The 22,302-nt window shown below is 44.7% G+C and overlaps 1 protein-coding gene across 1 annotated transcript in view; it reads left to right on the top strand.

Annotated features, from left to right (window-relative positions):
* The window catches only part of IL17RD (interleukin 17 receptor D), a 66,473-nt gene extending 44,605 nt beyond the window's left edge, over window positions 1-21,868 (top strand). Inside the window, exons 3-13 of the mRNA XM_060110647.1 lie at window positions 53-178; window positions 4,272-4,390; window positions 4,903-5,023; window positions 6,989-7,033; window positions 7,115-7,266; window positions 8,496-8,561; window positions 9,438-9,492; window positions 10,184-10,294; window positions 11,079-11,263; window positions 13,634-14,570; window positions 15,534-21,868. Of these exons, the coding sequence (XP_059966630.1) occupies window positions 53-178; window positions 4,272-4,390; window positions 4,903-5,023; window positions 6,989-7,033; window positions 7,115-7,266; window positions 8,496-8,561; window positions 9,438-9,492; window positions 10,184-10,294; window positions 11,079-11,263; window positions 13,634-14,570; window positions 15,534-15,646 (2,030 nt within the window). The 3' untranslated portion in view covers window positions 15,647-21,868. The remainder of the gene's footprint in view (window positions 1-52; window positions 179-4,271; window positions 4,391-4,902; window positions 5,024-6,988; window positions 7,034-7,114; window positions 7,267-8,495; window positions 8,562-9,437; window positions 9,493-10,183; window positions 10,295-11,078; window positions 11,264-13,633; window positions 14,571-15,533) is intronic.
* Window positions 21,869-22,302: the final 434 nt, after the last annotated feature.

The following is a 22,302-nucleotide window of genomic DNA, read 5'->3' as shown; positions in this document are numbered from 1 at the left end:
GAGAATAAATAAATGTTTAAATATAACTGTTCTCATTCTCCCAACTCTCTAGACTGCACCACTTACTTGAATCCAGTGGGGAAGCACGTGATTGCCGATGCCCAGAACATCACCATCAGTCAGTATGCTTGCCACGATCAAGTGGCAGTCACCGTTCTTTGGTCCCCAGGAGCCCTCGGTAAGTGGTCGAAATGGAGTCCACCATGGTGGCTGGTGCCCAGGACGGGTCCCAAGCGTGGTGGCCTCCAGGGCCAGGTGGGTCTTGATATGAGCATAGCTTAGGTGTGCCTCGGCACAGACACACTTGCTACTTGGTTGTATACACTTGCTGCACATGCATGCAGCTTCATGTTGTGCCCATGGCTCATCTTTTGTTCCCTTGGCTGTTATTGAGAGAGATGTGGGTTTGTAAAATAATAGTGTGAGAGTGATAAATGGCACTGAGGCCTTGGCCTATGAGTCTCAGCAGGAGTTGGGGGGACGGGTGGCCTATCCAAGGATATAATGGCTTCAGTATCCAGCATCAGTGATTTCTGTGGCCACAAGGAGATGTGTGGGCCCAGCATTGGCACATTGTGTGTGTTTTCAGGAAAACTTCAGTTTTCATGAGAAACCATGAAATCAACAATTTTTAAATGTTGGCAACGAATTGAATTTTTATTTAAATTGTGTGGGCTGAAAAAAAGCAAACTAAAACAAACCAAGAGAAAAGAGTAAACCCACATTATCTGGCCAGATCCAGGTTAGGGTTCCATCTGCTTGTCCTCTTTAATGAATTGATGACACACAGGAGAGGATGCAGTGGTTGAGTATGGAACCTGGGGAGGGCCCATTTGTTCAAATGGGCCTGGGTTTGAACCCAGAATCTACCTTTCAAAAGAAGCATTTAAATCTGGCTGAGCCCCAGCTTCCCCATCTGTAAAGTGTACATGACTGCCTCTTGATTTGTTGTAAGACTTAGAGACAAAGAGTGGATATATGTATAACTGATTCACTTTGCTCTACAGCAGAAACTAGCACAACATTGTAAATCAACTATACTCCAATAAAAGTTAAAAAAAAAAAACCAAAAACAAATATTGAGGGTTGAAATGTAAAATGGCACAACCACTTTGGAAAACTTTTTTGTATTTTCCTAAACAGTTAAACATGCATTACCACATGATCCAGCCATTTGACTACTATTTACCCAGGAGAAAGGAAAGCATATATCCATACAAAGACTTGTACACAAACGTTCATAGCAGCTTTGTTTTTAATTGTCCAAAACTGGAAACAACCTGAATGTCCATCAGCACATGAACCGATACACAAACTGTGGTACATTCATACAGTGGAACACTACCCAGCAATGAAAAGGAGTGGAACAGTGATATACCTAACAACATGGATGAATTTCAAAGTAATTTTTCTGAGTGAAATCAGCAAGACAAAAAAGTGCATGCTGAGTGATGACACATTCAATAAAATACAAACAAAGCTTTAGTGGCAAAAAGCAGGTTGGTGATTGCCTGGGAACAGGGGTGGGAGGGACTCTGAAGAGGCATGAGGAAGACTTGGGAGGTGATAGATAAGTTCATTATCTTGATTGTGATGACAGTTTCATGGGTGTACATATATGTCAAAGTGTATGAAATTGTTCTCTGTAATATGAAATTAATTGTATGCTAACTATGCCTCAATAAACCTGTTAAGAGTAAAAAAAAAGAAAAAAGAAAGAAAAAAGAAAAAGAATTAGAGACACACACGGTACATTTCTAAAGAGAGCTCTTAAAAAACAGTGGCTGTTTTTATCATCATCAGAACCTGGTCCTCAGGTCTGCTCCTTGGACATTGCCACCGAATCTTAGAATTAAAAAAAAAAAATCTGGGGCTTCCCTGGTGGCGCAGTGGTTGAGAGTCTGCCTGCCGATGCAGGGGGCATGGGTTCGTGCCCCGGTCCGGGAAGATCCCACATGCCGCAGAGCATCTGGGCCCGTGAGCCATGGCCGCTGAGCCTGTGCTCCGCAACGGGAGAGGCCACAGCAGTGAGAGGCCTGCGTATCGCAAAAAAAAAAAAATCTGACCGAGGGAAAAGTAAAATAAATTCTGAATTTCTTAATCTGAATGAGATAAATCTCAGAGGAACCAGATTCAGTACAGAGACAGGGAGGATGGATCAGACCTGTGGGCCTGATTCACTAATCCGTGTAAATACTGCTGGGTCTGGACCCAATGGGTTTTCCAAAACATTACCTTAACATTTAAAAAGAAAAATATCCTCTGTGGATAAGAGAGAAGTAGTCATTCCAACATAAGGCTAAACGGTTAAGGGGTTGGCCTGACACATTGCAGGCTCCCTCTGTAGAATGAAAGTAAGAGATGTGAGGAAAACAGAAATGTGGAACAGTGAAGGCAGAAAGATGTGCTTTTTCTGCATGATGGTTTGTGGGTGGGAATGGCTGGACAGGTTCTATCAGTTTCTATGAGGTTCTAACAAGGAGACTCCTTGGGAGACAGAAAAACATATGGGTTAAGAGCACTCTGGGTTTGATCCCATCTGTGCCATTTAATCCCTCTGTGACCCTGGGCAAGTCATTTAGTGTCTGTATACCTTGGCTTCCTCATCTATAAAGTGGGGACAATAATACTTCCTCCTGTGGTTGTGAGGATTTTATGGGTAAGTTCCTTTATGGGAAACTGCCGTATAAAATTGCTAAACATTATATAACTACAAGATGTTAATAGTATTGTGATACAGGTGTTACTATGATATAAGATTTACATTTACTGCCTCTACTTCCATTCCCATACTCGGTATAGTGGTTTTCTAGGCAGGTCTTTTAAAGATAAGAACTAGAATCATCCACTCCCACCCCAGCTGATGAGTTTTTATGTAATTGTGAGATGTACAGTCTTATAATCATATTAATCACCTGGCTTTTGTTAAACAGTTCTGGGGACATTGCATGAATTAAATCTTAGTATAAATAATAAGGATTTGTTCAGAAATCTTTGGGGGGAAGGGGGGATCTCAAAAGACAAGTTCCTGTGAGAGCTACTAAATAGTTGCTGGTCAAAAGCCTTAGATCTTGTCAGCATGTGTGAATCTCGGACTGTGGATCAGCCAGCACTCAGCCCCGCAGGAAGCTTTGTACTTGAAATAATACAACATGGCAGGGTCCGCACTTGCACACTCTGTCCTCTGACCCCCTAAATGGCAGAGCTCTAATTGTAGCTCCTTTGCCTTTCCCACCATAAAATATGTGCTCTTCATTAAATAATTACAGGATTGGAGAACCTATTCGAAAGAGAAAAAGATTTCCCTGGCCTTTGCCATTGATAATTTTCCCACCTGGTTAATTGCATCCTCTGTAATTATTCTTGCCCTGGGAGGGGAAGGGTTGAAAATGTCTCCTTGTCTAGTGTTCCGAAAGAATGCGAAATCGATATCTCACCAATTGAGGCCGGCTTCGGGGAGCTCCAGCTGCAGTTGGACCACTCCAGTCTCCATGGGATACGAAGCCCTAGTACCGGCTCTCGTGGCCATCAGAGCTTAATCCTTTTGAAAGCAGCTAGTTGGACGTGCAGCAGGGGAAGCTCAGGTGGCGGGAGGCTGGGCCGGTGCCTTTCAGTGGCGCTGTGGGCGTCTCGGGGCCTCTGAGGGCTGTATGAAGAGCACACACTGGGCAGCTCTTGGGTGTCGGCCTTTCAGGCATGATTAGAGCAAGAACTGCTTTGTAACTCACATAGGCATTCTCCTAAACTATTTAATCTCAAGCCTAGGAACCCCTTGTGTGCAGACACACACTTTGTTGGGAATTTTCTCGGTTGCTCAGTGAAACATGCAAGCAAATATAGGACTAAAACGGAAAGTATTTGAAACATGGTTTGGGGGAGTCCCTGGTCAGCATTGGGAATGATCATCAGCTGAATACACCTTGTTTAATGACCTAGAAATTATATATTCCACTGCAGACTTTTATGATCAATTGTGACTTGAGTCTAAATATATGAACCCTAATGTCATAGAGGCAATGGGTGTTTGTGCACTGGCTGGCTGGATGAGAGATTTATTAATTAGTAGTGGTGGGACAGAGAAAATCACCTGGCCTGTACCAGAGGAATGCAGGGTATTTATTTTTCCTTTCTGTAAGCTCAGATATTCCGGCTAGAGTTAGAATTCCTTTAACTCTGTTGTGTAGGTGGAGAGGATGGTAATCTTGGAGGAAGGGAAGTGCGTTCAGAAGTAATTAGGTCCACTTTTAATAAAAGCATTCTGCTTTGCTTAGGCATCGAATTCCTAAAAGGATTTCGGGTAATACTGGAGGAGCTGAAGTCAGAGGGAAGACAGTGCCAACAACTGATTCTAAAGGACCCGAAGCAGCTCAACAGTAGCTTCAAACGAGCTGTAAGTCACACGCGGGGAATGTGCTCCTGAAGACACACCATTGTTCTGGGGGCTGAATGGTCTATTGAAAGCCTGTGAAACTGGAGGAGAAGGGGCTTTGGGGTCCACCCCACCTGCCAAGGTGGGCGATCCTGCTCTGCACTCCCAGAAACCCTCCAGCACCTCTTGGTGGTAAACAAACACACCTCTCAGGTTACACGCTGGAGCAGCAGTCCTGGAAGGTGGCTTTGAGCCTTCAGGAGTGGATGTAGGCTCCTCCCCACCAACTTTGTGCCACAGCTTCATTGCCAAAGAACAGACAGCGGTGCCCATCTTCCTTTTCAGTTAGGGGTCCAAACCTAAACTTGGTCCAGAAAGGAAACTTTCTGGACTTCCTCCTTCCCCCCCGCAACACGTCCCCCAGCCCTAGAACTGTGTCTGCATGACCGTCAGGGCAGACTGGAGCTCTCGCCTGTAGGTGGAGGGGTGGGTGATTTCTCCGTGACATCACGTGTATTTTTGTTTCCTTTTAGGGAGTGGAATCTCAACCTTTCCTGAATATGAAATTTGAAACAGATTACTTTGTAAAGATTGTCCCTTTTCCTTCCATTAAAAATGAAAGCAATTATCACCCTTTCTTCTTCAGAACCCGCAGTGAGTATGGTGTTTCCTGCCTGTTTTCCGTGGGGAGACATTTCTCCTGCTTTTAATGACTTTTTGACAGAGATGTGTTCAAGAGCACATGAAATACTAGTATGAAACTAGCATGGGGAAGAGAAAAAGCATCCAGAAAAGCAATTTTTAGAATTAAGATTTGGCCCAGACAGTGTGCATCTAACCAGAGACACCCATTCCTGGCTTGTTCTGGAGTAGACATGGTGGTTGATTTTTTTGAAGGTGCTGTAAGATAGCCATGTATTAAAATACTTTGATTTTAAAAAAACGGAATAAAAAATATAAGTTGATTTCAAGGTAAAGGGTAGAGCATGAAATGATTCTCTCGTGTACCTGTCATCAGGAGGTTGGCCTCTGTGAGTGATTGCCTGTCATTTTCAGGATTAGATTAAGAAAATTAAGCAGTATCCCTGAGGTTACCTCGTTCTAGAAAGTTTATTTATTTAACATCTATGTTAAATAAATGCTTTCCAAATATTAATGCTCTGTTCTAAACATTTTCCAAATAGTAATGCCGTTTACCTCCATAACAACCCTCCAAAGAATTTAATCTTACCATCCCCACTTATTAGATGTGGAATCACACATAGAGAGGTTAAAGGGCCTGTTGGGAGCTGGGATTTGAACCCCAAGGAGCCTGACTCGAGCGTACACACTCTCAAGCCAACCATGCTGGATTCCCTTCTCTGTCTGGCTCTCCCTTTCCATCTGTTCTGCACACGGTGTGGTGTGCCTTTCATCAGCCTGAATTGCTGATGAATTTGGTGCCCAGGCATTCTGGACCCCAGTGTTTCCCTCTTGCCTTCTTGGTCCGTCTTTCCAGGCCTTGGATGGTTGTCCAATCTGACACCCCCTCCTATGTGGCCTGCTTGCCGTCCTCATCCCTCTGTGATGTCTTTGTTCTCAACGCCAGCCTACATCCATGCTTCCCTTTGCAGAATTCTTACTCTGGTTGTTTTCTTCTTTTCTTTTTTTTTTAAACTGTGATTGTTTTCTATGCAGCAAAGTCATTTCATAACAGTTGATTTCATTTTCTTAATTAAAATAAGATTCCACAGGGCAGAGACCATGTACATTTTTATAGCGTCTTTCAATGTCTTACACATAACAACCAGATAGAGGATTCAAAGAATGTGTTTATGGAAAGCTTGCTTAAATCAAAACTTGCCTACTTTAAGATTTAATTTTCCTTATTGGAATCAATGTCTATTTTGGGGTGAGGCAGGTGGTGCATTTATCACCATTTCAGTGCATTGTGACCTTGATGCTGCCTTTGATTTTCTTGGCATTGTAAGATCATTTTCCAGACGGTTCTCCCTGGGTTAGCAACATGGCATATAGCACCTCTCTTGTGTTTTTATCGCATTTAAATCCTATTTCAAAGCTACTGCCTTTGCTGCCTGGTTTTCAGTACTGTTGCTACTACTTAGTAGATGCCTGGATGTCATTTTTAGATTCCATCAAAAAGATTCCATCAAAAGTTAGAGTGCTAGCTAAGGTTAAAATAACCTCAAGATAAATTATCAGGATCACTCTAAAGTTCTCTTGTGCCTAAACAGTCTACAGTTGCTGGGGCAGGGGCTGGCATTATTTCTGTCTACAGCTAAAACAGAGCTCCCATGGGGCAGAAGCATGAACACAGGTCTCGCTGCCTTTGGCCTTGAGATTATCTAATGCTTAAGAAGCTTTTAAAATCTGGCTGACTCATATTGTTTCCATTTATGTGGCATAAAGTGAACTGCATTAATCCTTTATATTATACAGTTCAAATTTTCATAAGATACAACTGAGCTATACTGAAAATCACTGTTGAGTTGCTGCAGTTGATGCATTTTACATTCTTTCCAGCAATACCCAGTGCCATATATTTATATTGTATTGAATTGTTGGATGAGGAAAATGTCAAACTGTACTAAAACTAAAAATATGCATCTTTCTTAATAGCCTGTGACCTGCTCTTGCAGCCGGACAACCTGGCCTGTAAACCCTGTAAGTATGTCCTTGTTTGTCAAGTCTCTAGTGATGTCAGGGCAGCCTCGGGGTGCTCACTCTGGTCCTTCCTCCTCCCAGTCTGGAAGCCTCGGAACCTCAACATCACCCAGCACGGTTCAGACATGCAGGTGTCCTTCGACCACGCACCCCATGCCTTTGGCTTCCGTTTCTTCTATCTTCATTATAAGCTCAAGCACGAAGGACCCTTCAAGCGAAAGACCTGTAAACAGGTGAGCTGCTAGGTGTGCATAAAGGAATACTCTGTGTTTTAAAATGACCCCTGGGGCCCTGGAATTTGGATGGTTCAATGTGAACATTAGGCTTTGTGGATTCTGAGCTGTCGGTAGATACTCCAAAATGTTATCACTGGGTGCGTCTCAGGGCCATCCTGAGTCATCCCTCACTCCCTAGTTATCTCTACCCTAGCTGTCCCAGTGGAGATGTAGCAGATAAAGTATTACCAAGGAACTGAAACAATGAAGTAGTTGTGGTCTATTCTATATTTTAATTTTTAATATTTATTTCGCTGTGCCAGGTCTTAGTTTTAGCATGCAGGATCTAGCTCCCTGACCAGGGATCGAACCCGGGCCCCCTGCACTGGGAGCGTGGAGTCTTATCCGCTGCACCATCAGGGAAGTCCCTGTTCTTCCATATTTTAAGCATGAATCAGGTGCTTACTGTGTGCCAGTTACCAAGCTTTGTGGTCATTGAATCCTTACAGCTCAATGGAACAAAGGATGCTATTATCCCCACTTTAGAGCTGGGGAACCTGTGGCCCAGGGAGGTCACCTGAACTGCTGCTGAAGGCCTCACAGCTAGTAAGTGAGAAAAACCTCATCTAGGAGCCAAGCCACTAGCATGTCAGTGGCTAGTGATTTTACAAAGAGGCCAAGGTGAAGTAGAAATTCAGTAACCAAGTTCTTAAACTAGAGGTGGTGGTGGGGGGGAATATTTCATGGAAGTTCACAAGACTGCTAGATTACCCCATGAGAGCACCAAGAGAGGTTTTTGGTCATAGTGGCAGAAGTAGATGTGCTCCTGTGTGTCGAGTTTTGTTTTCCTGCTGGCTCTCACCTCAGTCACTGACCTTCCGCTCAAGTTAAAATTATGGCAAATAAAATATGCACAAACATGGAAGTGTAGTTTCTTTCCCCATCCTTTTATTAAGTAAAAGGCATCCTAATTGGTTTCTTTGTCTTCAAATAAAAAATTGCTGCTCAGGGCACCACCAGCCAAGCATAGAATATGACAGGGGTCCCAGGCTCTCCTGGGCCTTTTATCAAAATGAAGTTCAGATACCCTGGCAGATAAGCACAGTTGCTTTCTGTTCCAACTGACATCTTCTGAAAACATGATTGAAACTGGTGGCAAGTCTTCTTCAGTTCTAGGACAGAAGAGAGGGATCCCGATGACCTTTATCTAAGAAGAAAGTTTTAAAGTGTTATTTGTTTCTTTGCAGGAGCAAAACACAGAGACAACCAGCTGCCTCCTTCAAAATGTATCTCCTGGGGATTATATAATTGAGGTACGTACAACTCAAGAAAGCCCTATTATTTTTATTCTTTTTAAATTTTATTGAAGTATAGTTGATTTACAATATTGTGTTAATTTTTGTTGTACAGCAAAGTGACTCAGTTATAAATATATATATATTCTTTTTTTTAATTGAAAAAATTTTTTTGGCTATGCTGCATGGCGGGTGGGATCTTAGTTCCCTTACCAGGGATTGAACCCACGCCCCCTGCAGTGGAAGCATGGAGCCCCAAACACTGGACCGCCAGGGAATTCCCTATATATTCTTATTTACTTATTTATTCTTTCATTCATTCATTCATTTATTCATTTATTGGCTGAGTCGGGTCTTAGTTGCGGCACGTGGGATCTTTCATTGTGGCATGTGAGCGTCTCTCACGGGCTCCAGAGCGCAGGCTCCAGAGCGCATGGGCCCTGTAGTTGCAGCATGCGACCTCTCTAGTTGAGGTGTGTAGGCTCAGTAGTTGTGGGCTTAGTTGCCCCGCGGCGTGTGGGATCTTAGTTCCCCGACCAGGGATTGAACCGGCATCCCCTGCCTTGGAAGATGGAGTCTTAACCACTGGACCACCAGGGAAGTCCCTATATTCTTTTTCATATTCTTTTCCATTACGGTTTATCACAGGATATTGAATATAGTTCCCTGTGCTATATAGTAGGACTTTGTTGTTTATCCATCCTATATGTATTAGTATTGGTTGGTATATATAGAGATGTATCTGACTATTAATATCTAATCTCAGCTTGAAAATGATCACAGACCGCAGCAGCTCTCCTCTCCCTCGCCCCACTGCCCACAGATGGAAGAATGAATGAAATCTGTTGAGATGCTATCACTTAAAAAAGTAATACAGCATCCTCTGTTTTGCAGCTGGTGGATGACACTAATATGACAAGAAAAGTGATGCATTATGCCTTAAAACCAGGTAAGATTTTGTTTGTTTATTGGAAATGCTGCCTCTGGACTACAGAGTGGACCAAGGTATTTGATACTTTATGTACTTCATGGTTTACAAAAAGAAAACACTTGAGCTCCTCACTCTTTTTTTTTTTTTTTTTTTGTGGTATGCGGGCTTCTCACTGTTGTGGCCTCTCACGTTGCGGAGCACAGGCAGGCCCAGCCGCTCCGCGGCATGTGGGATCTTCCTGGACCGGGGCACAAACCCGTGTCTCCTCTATCGGCAGGCGGACTCTCAACCACTGCGCCACCAGGGAAGCCCTTGAGGGCCTCACTCTTAAATGATATTCCATCAAATCTGACTTTCCTTCTACCCTAATGTTGATGCACGGAAGATCAAAGCCAGGATGTTGTGTGTGTTGCTGGGACGAAATAAATAGTCAATTGTCCTCAGAAGAAAAGTGGTGGGAGGGGAGATTTCCCTAGGCAAATTCTCACTCAGAGGTATTTATTGTCCCAGCAGACTCTAACCACTGAATTGTCTTCTACAGTCTTTTAAAATGAATACTTTTATAATCACCAAATCAGTACTAGAGAAAAGTGGTCAAGGAGTCTTAGAACCTGTTATGTGGCTTATGTTTAAAAATGAAAAAAAATTGTTTCTCTTTGAACCTGTTATACTGCTGAAGTCTAAAAGCCTTCCCTTTGACATTTCCCAGTGTATTCCCAGTGGGCTGGGCCCATCAGAGCTGTTGCCATCACTGTGCCCCTGGTTGTCATATCGGCATTTGCGACGCTCTTCACGGTGATGTGCCGCAAGAAGCAGCAAGGTATATCTTTGTGTGGTGTGTTCTTCCCATATTGGCAGGTCTAGGGCCAACAGAGGGAGACCGGGAGCACTTGGTCCCTCCAGGCAGGCGGCGGGGAAGCCACACAGCTCATGTAGTGAGTTCCCTGGCTGCTATAGCTCCCAGAATTAAAAACTTTGACTTTGAACCTCAGGAGCCACTAAAAAGACAGGCATAGTTCTCTTAAACTCAGGATGGTAAATTCAAGAGCATAAAGGAAGACTAAAGGTGTGAGTAAGGGGAGAGGTAGGGCTTTATCACTTATAAAAGTCTGACGTCAGGAGAGAAGCTGCTGGGGAACTTAGAAATATATCTTAATCTGAGTGGCGGTTACACAGGTGTATTCTTAGATAAAATTTATTGAGATGTACTCTTAAGATTTATGGACTTTACCTTTGTAATTTGTACAAAAAAAAAAACCTTCAATGAAAGTTTTTTTGTTTTAAAGAAGGTCACCTCTGCTGATGCTTAATGATCTAGTAGGTGCACTCAGTTGCAAGAGGGTGGGGTGGTGCTGCAGTGCTCTTGGCTTGCCCGAGGTCAATTTCATGTGAAGAACAAATTTTGTCCATTTTTGGCTCCACTGCAGAAACTAGCTGTCCCATTCCCAGAGGTGACCCAAGGGGCTGGTGGAATTAGGGAGCTGGGAGTGCTCTAGGTGACATGGTGACTGTTATTTCTTGAAGACAGCATTAGGTCCCGAGTCGTAGGGAACAGGACAGAGCTTTGCTCGTGGGCGCCAACCCTATCTTCTTTTCCACTTTAGAAAATATATATTCACATTTAGATGAAGAGAGTTCTGAGTCCTCCACGTACATCACAGCACTTCCCAGGGAGAGGCTCCGGCCACGGCCCAAGGTCTTCCTCTGCTATTCCAGTAAAGATGGCCAGAATCACATGAACGTCGTCCAGTGCTTTGCCTACTTCCTCCAGGACTTCTGTGGCTGTGAGGTGAGGAATCTAAAGACTTTTCTCTTTTTCTGGGCGGGACATGTGCGAAATGCCTAGCTTCCAAACTAGGGTCAGCCTTGCACTCTTCTTTCAGCCTGGCCTACCTGTCACCAGCACTAAATGTTTGCTGACACTTAGTTCTAACCCTGTCATACTCCTGCTCAAAAGCCTTGAGTGGCACCCACCTGGCAGGAAGTGTTTTAAGCATTAAAAAGACCTCGGGGGAATGGGGGACAGGATGGTGGAGGAAATGGCAGCTGCCCTGGGAGCATGCAATGGGGCTGGTGGGAGGAGGTCACTCAAGACATCCTGGAGAGCACTGGAGGGTCAAAGAAAGAATGGCAAGTAAAGAGGCGAGTTTAGACAGCTTTTGGGGGGAGTTTGGCTAATAAGGGAAAACAGTAATATGTTAAGTACTCAAATGGTCTCCTCTGGTTTCTTGCCTGTTCTCTTGAGTTAAGCTGTTAATATGTAGCTTTTCTATAATGTCATAGTGTTCGTTTTAGAGTGAAGTTTGAAGCTCTCATGGAAGGTACACTGTTTCTTACAAATGCAAGAATTGTACAATAATTGTGTAATTGGAAGTTATTTGTGCTTTGAAACTGAGGACTGGTGGGTTTCTTAGACTCTCTTCACATGGTGAGGCTGTCCCCTAGTGTCAGTTAAGCATGTTTACAAGGCTGGCCGGGTTTCCTAATATATGAAGGTCTAGACGTTGGCAGATCAGCCTGTGTACTGAAAAACTGGTGGCACACAGTCTTCAGATACTGACAACCCTTCTGCTCTACTTTGTAAGTGACTAGCCTCGGGGGCGGCGGGGGGGAAGCCTTCCAGTTATGAGTGTAATAGAAAATTTGGAATCTAGAAAAGGATGACAAATTTCAAAATGGATGGTAATCTTAACCTGGAGAATAGAGGAACCACAGTTAAAACTGCTGTATTTCCTTCCAGTCTTTTTCTGCATAGATGAACTCATACATATAGTTTTGCATTTTGGATGGATTGGAATGATCTTTTTCTGTTTCTTCACTCAGTAACTTTTTACACTCTTAGCAGTTCTCTGTAAACAGCAGTTTTAAACAGACTCTTGATCCATATTAATGAGTCACCATAATTGAGTTTTTTCAAATTGTTAAACATCTCATTATTTCAATTTTGCCCCATTCCAGTGGTAGATACCTGGAAATGGAATTGCTGGGTCAGATAGGAACATTTTTAAAGTGCTTGGTATATATTCCCAGTTAGCTTTCAGAATGCATAATGTTAGTGAGAATTAAGGAAAATGTAAGACAATTCAGGATTATTTTCAGCAACTGGAGGGATGTTGGGGGCTTTCTTCCCTTGGTAACACTTTAGAGCAAAAGAGGAAGGCAAAGTCATTTCAGAGCCCCCTTCCACATAAGGGACTGTGGCTGCCACGTTCGGGCATAGGCACTGAGAGTTAATTTCTGAACTACAGAAGGAAAGAGGCTGATACAATTGCCGAGACGTTTTCAGCAGAATCAGATGAAGATGGTCTGAGAAGGTGAAGCCCTCTGAGGGGCCACGCATACCTTGTGTTCTTTTCTTTGTCAGTGCCCCACCCCAAACTCCCTATGAGACCTCCCCTTGGGGTTAAAGGCCTCGTAGGGGCCTCGTAGGGGCCTTGTAGGGACGTGGCCCTGTAGACTACTGAGAAGTGGTGAGAGCTGCCGGTCACTCCAAGTGAGTGAACCAGAATGGCCATGTTACGGCAGCTCATCACCTTCCTCTCCATGCACTGATCACCTGGTAAACAGCAGGCTGACCCCGGGGCTGTGTGAGAGGCCAGGGAGGTCCTCTTTGTCAGTCACACTCTGTCATTGAGTCAGCCAGCAGCAGGGGCGGGTGACTCTGGCATCCAGACCTGAACCCCATTTCCCAGCCCACTTTGAGGTCCCTCACCCACACCCGTCTATCACCACCTTCCAGTTCTCTCTCCAGGATTTGCCCCCCCATCCAGGCAGCCTCACTCATCAGATAGACCCACGCCCACTGCCTCTGTATTCCATGCTCCCTATCACACTCTAATAAGTCAGTTGAAGGCCCCACATGTGATACGTAACTTTGGTGGGTTGCTAGATGCTCTGTGCTTCTGTCTCTTCACTTGTAGGGTGGGAGTGGTAACAATCCCACATTATGCTAAAATGAGGGCATGATACAGAGGGCCTGTGTGTGATGGTCGCCCATGGAATGTTAGCTGTTCCTTGGAACTGGGCAACCCGAAGCCTGCATATAGCAGTGCTAGTAATGATTTGGGGCAGATGATGTGCCCTTCTTGTAACATTCCCATTCTTGTCACTCGACTCTCTAAGCTGTATAGGTGAGTGAGGTTCCCTGTTCACTTTCCAGGTCGCTCTGGACTTGTGGGAAGACTTCAGCCTCTGCAGAGAAGGGCAGAGAGAATGGGTCATCCAGAAGATCCACGAGTCCCAGTTCATCATCGTGGTGTGTTCCAAAGGCATGAAATACTTCGTAGATAAGAAGAACTACAAGCACAAAGGAGGCGCCCGAGGCTCGGGGAAAGGGGAGCTCTTCCTGGTGGCGGTGTCTACCATTGCTGAGAAGCTCCGCCAAGCCAAGCAGAGCTCATCCACGGCGCTCAGCAAGTTCATCGCTGTCTACTTCGATTATTCCTGCGAGGGAGACGTTCCCGGCGTCCTGGACCTGAGCACCAAGTACAAACTCATGGACCACGTCCCCCAGCTCTGCTCCCACCTGCATTCCCAGGACCTCAGCCCCCAGGAGCCGGGGCTGCACCCCGGACGCATTAGCAGGAGGAACTACTTCCGGAGCAAATCGGGCCGCTCGCTATACGTCGCCATTTGCAACATGCACCAGTTTATCGACGAGGAGCCTGACTGGTTTGAGAAGCAGTTTGTTCCCTTCCATCTCCCCCCACTCCGCTACCGGGAGCCGGTTCTGAAGAAGTTTGACTCAGGCTTGGTTTTAAACGAAGTCCTGTGCAAGCCAGGGCCGGAGAGCGACTTCTGTCTCAAGGCCGAGGCCGCTGGCTCCGGGGCGCCGGCCGACCCCCACAGTGAGGGCCCGCAGTTCGGCCCGGACGAAGACGCGGAGGCCGGGCCCGTTCCGGGCGCCAGCGCGGTCCTGCGGCCCCTGCTGCACGCAGTGAAAGCCGCCGGCCCCTCAGACATGCCACGGGACTCGGGCATCTACGACTCGTCCGTGCCTTCGTCCGAGTTGTCCCTGCCCCTAATGGAAGGGCTCTCCACGGACCAAACGGAGACGTCTTCGCTGACGGAGAGCTTGTCGTCCTCTTCAGGCCTGGGTAAGGCGCGCGGAGCCGGGAGGGTCGGTGGGTCGGGTTCCTGATGCATGCCACGGCCTTGCCCCATGAGTCCAAAATCCAGGAAAGCTTTTTGCTAATTTTGGTGCAAATTTATTCGGCAGCCCGATGGGAAATAACAAAACTCCATGCATAGTCTCTACTGATCCCAGGTAATGGGAATGTTCACATGTGTGAGCTGCAGAAATACTGTTGATAAATTATGGTGAGCTGCCTGGTACCATCTTATGTAATATACAGTATGTTCATTATGTCACCTTTCTAAACTGTGAAAACATCTGAATGCCAAAACACACTGGGCCCGGGACTTCCCTGGTGGTCTAGTGGTTAAGACTTCACCTTCCAATGCAGGGGGTGCCGGTTAGATCTCTGGTCAGGGAGCTAAGATCCCACATGCCTCGTGGCCAAGAAAACCAGAACAAAACAGAAGCAATATTGTAACAAATTCAGTAAAGACTTAAAAAAAAAATACTGTAAAACCAAACCAAACCAAACACATTGGTCCCCAAGGGTGTCAGATGAGGGTCTGTGGACCTGTATCTTTGTTGGGACTTGTGATGTTCACCACCCCCACCTTCCCAAGTCTTTAAAGCCACATGTATTGAACCTGGGGTTCACAGGGCACAGTATTCTCTCCATTCTATCTCAGCACAGGCTCCAGGTAGGAGGGCCTGCTTCCCCAGGGAACCCTCACAGGATGCTGTCTGGAGCTACTCTTACTGTGCCTATGACTAGTTGGAGTCATGCATGCAAACCCTGTATCCTCAGCTAAGGGAACTAGAACCTGTTAGCAGGATGCGAATGCCCAGTCTTGAGCTGACTGGGATGCCTGCCTCACTTGTACAAAGTGTGTGGTTCAAACCCAGATCCAGCTTCGTTCTGGCCTGAGTGTCCAGCCCACTGAAGTGCAATGACGTGTGGTTCTGCCCTCTCTTCTTTCCTTAGGTGAGGAGGACCCTCCCGCCCTTCCTTCCAAGCTCCTCGCCTCTGGGGCATGCAAAGCAGAACCTGGTTGCTGCAGCTACACTGGTGAACTCCACGCGGTCGCTCCTTTGTAACAAAACGAAGAGTCTAAGCATTGCCACTTTAGCTGCCGCCTCTCTCTGGTTCCCCAGCTCGTCTCTCTGGGTACGTGGCCCACTTGGAGCTGAGGTCTCTTACAAGGATATTCAGAATGAAATCCTGGCCAGTACTTGCTGTCCTTGCCTCTCTTCTCTACCAGGTATATTGGCAGTCTCCAGTTTTCTGAAACCATGTGGAGCTCTGAAAGGCATGTCCATTATGTCTGACAGCAGCTTGCCATGTTGGGTCAGACTGGATTAGAGCCAATTCTGAGAGGTAGGGAGGAAACATGTAAAGAGAAACAGGAAAATGCCCACACTGATTGTTCAGACTTAACTTATCTGTGCAAACTTTGCCTATTCACTACTGGCTACTTTGATTTGAAATGCTTTGTGGAAAAAGCACTTTGGGTGCCACTACAGCCATGGAAATCAAGTGCCAGTCTCTCTGGAATCCATGTTGTTATAGATGTTCTTTTCCATTTTTGATGTGGAATTTATGATACCATTTACAATGCCATGGGTGTTAAAAAAGCTCTGAGTCGAAGGTCAAGAAGGTGACTGAATATTCAATCACCTTTCGTAAAAATGAGTTTTTATGTATTAGCGGGTGGCATATCTGGCAGAGGAGGGAGCCGCAGGGCCAGGCTGACCATGTAGACTATTCTTTCTGAGATGGGTTGGTCAATGTGCAGAAGGCACCAGGGCCACATCTTGATCTGAATAGGCATCCTGGAGGGGCCAGATCTCCCTGCGAGGTTTCCCGTGGTTATATTTACTGTGCTGAATCTCAGATGTTGGTGCCTGGAAGTTTATTTTTAAGAGACTGATACCCAACTGGGCTGTATTACTGGAAGTTGTAATTTTTGCTTTGGTTGGCCTCTGGTCTAAAGCTGTGTCCGGAATGTTAGGGATCCGAATCCACTGACATACGGCAGTAGGTGGAGGTGGTAGTCACTTAATCTGCTGAACTTGTTTTGACTAATGACAAACCTCTTTTTAAGAAGGTGAAAAGGAAGGGATTGTTACAAAGATGAGCATGCTCTTTGAGTATCATCTTTGGAAGACATGGGACCTGAAGTCATTAAATTCTTGAATCTTAAAGTACTCCCCCCACAGCCCAGCCTGTGAATCAGTTTTCACTTTGTTTTTGTTGTACTTACCCAATGAAAGATTTGTCCCTTGTGCTCCATTCTGCCAAAAATAGGTATTGAGAACTTAAGAGGAAAGAATTTGCTTTAAAAAGGAGAAGTAAATGTTCTGTTTTTATGAATGACTTCTGTACAGAATTTTTGTTTCCAAAGGGAAAATACTTGTTCCCTCCTCCTCCCGGTGACCTTGAGGGGGAGTGAGTGTCTTTTTCCACCTTTTTCATAGATGCTGCTGGATTTTGGCACCCTGTTTTCTCAGCACCCCTACCAGGGACCCTGGTTTTCACTGCTTCACCATATAGGACCAGTGTTAAGCGGGGACACTGAGAAACATCCCAAGGCCGGATGGGAAGTAAAGAGGGCAGGACTTTTCCTTCCAGGCTCATGCCCAGCAGGTGGGGAAGGGAAGGTTTGCCCCCCTGATGGAAAGAAGAAGTTTGCATTTATCTTTGATGCAAATGCCACACTCCCTGCTCTGTAAAGGCAGCTGGCAGCTTCTTGGGAAAAGAACGTGCTTGTCTGTTCTCTGGCATCAAGTTTCCTGCAGCTGCTCTGAGGTAGAGACAAGTGGGCTGCAGAACTGTCTCCCCCATAAAACCAGGCATCTTGTTGGGGAAGAGATGTTCCATGTTGTCACCGTGGAATCTGAGATGAGCACAGAGCTCCTGCCCACACGTGACTGTCCTGCCATTCCATTGTTGGCATATGTTCTGTGAAGGAGATTGGTCAGTCCTATTAATGTACGAAAATTCACTTCGGAACATTTTCAGAGTGATTTCTTATTGAAGCCAAGAAATGGTGCATGCCCCAAAGGAACCATTAGGTGCTGCCTTAGGATGGATACTCAACTTTGCACATGAAAGGAGGCATCTCTGAGAAAGTGGCCCCAGGGACAGTGTGGAGGACTGGAGAGGAAACATCAACTGGGCTCCATGAGCGTGGGCAGCGAGCTTGCTAAATAAGCTCACTTATTATGAAAATAGAAGGGAAAATTGTGATAGTCCCAAAATCAGGTGATGCTTTAGTTTGGATTTAGGATTTGGGTACTTATTTTGAAATACAAATGATTGTGTTCAGCAGAATCAAACTCTTTTTTTTTTTTTTGCGGTACGCGGGCCTCTCACCGCTGTGGCCTCTCCCGCCGCGGAGCACAGGCTCCGGATGCACAGGCCCAGTGGCCACGGCCCACAGGCCCAGCTGCTCCACGGCATGTGGGATCTTCCCGGACCGGGGCACGAACCTGTGTCCCCTGCATCGGCAGGCGGACTCTCAACCACTGCACCACCAGGGAAGCCCCTCAAACTCTATTTTACCAAGTATTGAAATGACAGCGTAAATGCCCAATTCTGAATAGTTGAGAAGTTCAACTTCCTGGTTTTATTAGTTTCACTTTTTTTTTTAACCCTCCCATCTCATGCTGCGAATAAAACATTTATTTTAAGCAGAGCTGCATTTTTGACTCACAAATGGAGTGGACAGTGAAAATGATAGGACAGAATTCAGGTAAAGGTTCTGCCAAGTCACAGGCTTTTAGACATTGGGGAAACAAGAACTAGAATATAGGGATGATCTTAATGAAAGGCCTTCATCCTGAGAGTAAAAGGCTCTGTGGCTCTGATGGTGTCCTCTGTACAGGAGACCAGTGCAGGTAGTTGAAGTTAGGGAGCTAGTTGTTTATCTTAACTCACCAAAGCCCTACACATCTGACGCATCTGACACATTAGCATTTGACACAGTCAGCTTTGCTAAGAGAGTGAGCAAGGAGGTGAAAGCCCAGGAAAAGGTATGTTCTTCTCTCAGGTCAGCTACAAGCAACAGGGACTACCTGGATGGGCCCAGCCCAGTCATACTGGGGCAGGAGTCCTCTAGAGGGCTGAGTTCTGGGCCTTTGAGGCATATCGATCTCCGGAGAGAATGAGAAGTCATTCAGGTCCAGGCCCAGGTACTTAGGTGGGTGACCCAGCCAGGTAATAGTATTTTGAGCCCAAAATGAGATGGGGCAGTAAATCATCAGACAGAGTTTTTGGTTGACATATTAATAATAACTGAGGACAGTCCCAGATCAGAAGTTCAAAAAATGCCCTAGGCAATGATGACATCGTTGGAATCAATGTATAGTAATTTAAGTTCATGTATGTTTGTCACAGTTTAGTCATGCTACTTTATAGCTACTAGTGTCATTTAAAAAAAACCCTAGTCTCAGGTTACCTCATTTAAGCACAGATAAACAGGAAAACTGTTCCCCCAAAGTTGTGGGGTTATGTGATTTTCAGAACTTTTCCTTTTTTCAGAGTTGAGTATCTTTTCCTTTAAAAGAGACAAAGGAAGGAAAAGGCTATTTTATTCCCGGAGAAGAAATGTCACACTTTTCTCCCTAAAGAGAGAAAACCCTGCAGTCCCCAAGCACCTCAACACTAATTTGGCTCTTTGGGTCTTTATTGGAGGGAGGTGGACAATGCCAATGAGAAGATTATTAGCCTTTTCTTTTTTATATTGTTGGTAAAGAGTGCTGCTCTTATTTAACAGATGCTGTTCCTGCAGGGGGCCCCACTGTAGCAAGTGTTATGATAAATAAGGTGTAATGATAAATGACAGTGACATGCTCTCTCGGTGTCAGAGAGACAATAGGGCATAGTGGGGACTGTGGCAAATGGACACCCTCTGTCCCACCTGCAGGGAGCAGCCAGTCCAGTCACTTGTGACCATGCAGTGTTTCCTGATTGTCCCATTTTTCAAGAGAACCTGAGAATCTGGATGTTTACATGAAAAATTCTGATTTTTTTTTTTAGTATTGACAACTAAATTAAAAACAAAATTTTAAATTGAATTCAGGCCCAATGGGACAGATGGGTGGACCTGATTTGGCCCGATAGCTGTCAGTTTGCCCCCTCTACTTATAAGATTTGAAAAGAAAGGCATCCATGGTAATTCCAGATGTCTGGTGCCACCAGAAAATGCTCTTACTAAATGCAGCCGGGAGCTAGATTGCTTTTTTTACCCACTGCTCCCCTAAAGAAATTTGATATGATTGTGAATATATTTGAAATCTTTTGATTGCTTCTTCACACTTCATGATGTCTTAAGAAAAAGGCAAGCCAGTTGTTAATTTCAAAGTCAGCTTTGTGTTCTCCCAATTTAACAAATATGACACTTGGAGCAATTTCATTTAAACTCCACAACCTGAAGGACCTTATTTATAGTTTTAGCTCTTGGCTTAATCACTGTTTTAGATGATGTGTAATTCTGAGCTTAAGCCAAGACCTAATAAGGAAAGCAGGCATTGTGAAGGTAGGGCAAGGAATCCTGAGTGTCCACTAGAGCCAGGTATGCTTTGTCTTCTGTTTTAAATGATCTGTGAATTGATCTGTTTTGGAGGTGTGCAACTGTATACGGAGATATCAGTTAGAGTCCTTATGGGTGTTGGGTCATCCTTGCTATATCACCTCCTTTCCAGGGTCAGGGCGAAAATAAAAAGAAGTCTGATTGTAAGCCAATAGCTTTGATTCCGATTTCAGAGCTTTGTGGGTGACAGAAAGTTTGAATTATCTGGCATGTACACCCCTGGTGTCAGGGCTGTGCGTGAATTATTTCAGACATGTAGCTGTGGATGGGATTCTGGATTTTCAGTGAAGGAGAGTCTGTAACCTACCCTGCTGATCAGATAGTTCTTTGTACATCTTCCTTATAGAAATTCAAACCAGCCTTCCTTTGTTCAGCATGTAGTGGGAAAAGAACAGCTGGTCACCTTCCGTGTATTTGAAAACCACAGTGAAGTCATCGCTCTGGTGTTTTTACTTCAGTGATAAATAATCCCACCCCTACTCGTTCCTCACAGCTCGTTTTCCAAGGGCTTAATAATTTTCACTGCTCTTCTGTTTCTCAGCTTCACACTCAGTTTAGTTGCCCAAATAGAAGGTGGTGCCTTATTCACATTGGTGCCTTGTGAAGGCCAAGCTCAGGATGGGGATTAACAGAGAAATTCTTATGTACCCTGCTTCTCTTACTACTTAAAAATACAAAGGCACTTTTAAAAAATGGTATATCACCTGAATTCATTTTGTGAGTTGATTACCACAATTTTTTTTCTTGGCAATAGTTTTCTGTCATATATGGGTTTTTTTCCCCTCTTGTGTTCAAACACTTGGTGCTTATTCCTGATGTGTCTAATGTCATTCCTGAGCTTCTTCAAGATACTCTTCAAGACCAGCTCTTACCTTCTGAGTGGCAGCCACCCCTCATTTCCAATTTTGGATTCTATTTTTATGTATCTCTAGGCATTACTTTTAATTCATGACTCACAGTATTATTAACTGGTGCAGACTTCAGTTTAGCCACAGGTGAAATAGCAGTTGCTAAGGGCTAATTTGCTAAGAGGTTGAATGAGGACCTCTTGGGAATTTTGGTCAGTTGTCTTCCCTCCTGCTGTTCGGCTCCTCTCCAAAATTCAGCGAGGACCACAGACTCCTCAAAGGGCTTTTCCATTTCTAAAGGGCTGGAGCCATAGCTCTGAATTGACCAAGCACTGTGGTTTGCACAAGCAGAAGTCTGACAAAAGCAAACCATTATGACTGCATATGTGATGATTTATCAAAGACGATTTCAGTTGAGAAGATTCAAAGAAGCTATCTTCTGTTTGTATGTGACATAGACAAAGTTGGCTGCTCCAGTCATTAGATGAAAAGTTACAATTGGATGATGCTAATGTGTAATCGTATGTTATTTTTAACAAGAGTCTTTTTTTATGTCTTAAGAAAAAAATGTAGTGAGTTTGGAGAGAGCAAAAACTTTTGTAAAAACCAAATGTATTCATTTAGAGAGTAGGTAACTTCTATTTTCACTGTTGGTTTGTTTTGTTTTGTTTTTCACTGCAGAAGCTCCCTGCTACTATGTTCTGGGGGGAAAGCCTGTGGAACAGTGGTTATTGCCATTGTCTTTGTTCCATCTTTAAGTTTCTCTTTAGTGAGGTTTGGTGGAGTAGTGAGCACTGACTGGCAGACTGTAGCAGTATGCTGTATTTTTACATTGAAAATGTTATCATCTTATTTGATTTGTACATAACTCTGTAAATAGTAGACCACAGCTGACATTTGTAAAATGTTTTTGTACCGTAGAATTTCTGAATCAAATAAAATGTTTTAAGATTGTGATGGCTCATTTTTCTAGATCGTGTTTCCTATTTCCTGAATAGCTGGGATTCCTAGCACAATGTTCTGTGGGCTCTCCCTCTGAGAAGGAGAGAGATTATGCAGGGTGAGGAGGCCAGGGTAGCTGGTCTGTCTTGTACTTTAGAGAAAGTGAACCTGCTGCCCTTGACCCTTTACCTCCCCCTCCATTGGGCAGGTGACTGTTGTCTCCATGGCGTCTGGAGCAGGGACAGGGATACTTACCTCAAGGAGACATTTGACTCTCAGAACAATGGACTTTCTTTGCAGAAATTTGAAAAGAAGTTGACGGACACTGAAATTTGGGAGCCACAAATTTCCTGTCATTCAGAAAGAAGAA

The sequence above is a fragment of the Mesoplodon densirostris genome, chromosome 10 (genome assembly GCF_025265405.1).
Source record: "Mesoplodon densirostris isolate mMesDen1 chromosome 10, mMesDen1 primary haplotype, whole genome shotgun sequence".
NCBI lineage: Eukaryota > Metazoa > Chordata > Mammalia > Artiodactyla > Ziphiidae > Mesoplodon > Mesoplodon densirostris.
Note: the sequence above shows the minus strand (reverse complement) of the source record. Positions and strands in the feature narration are given on the sequence as shown.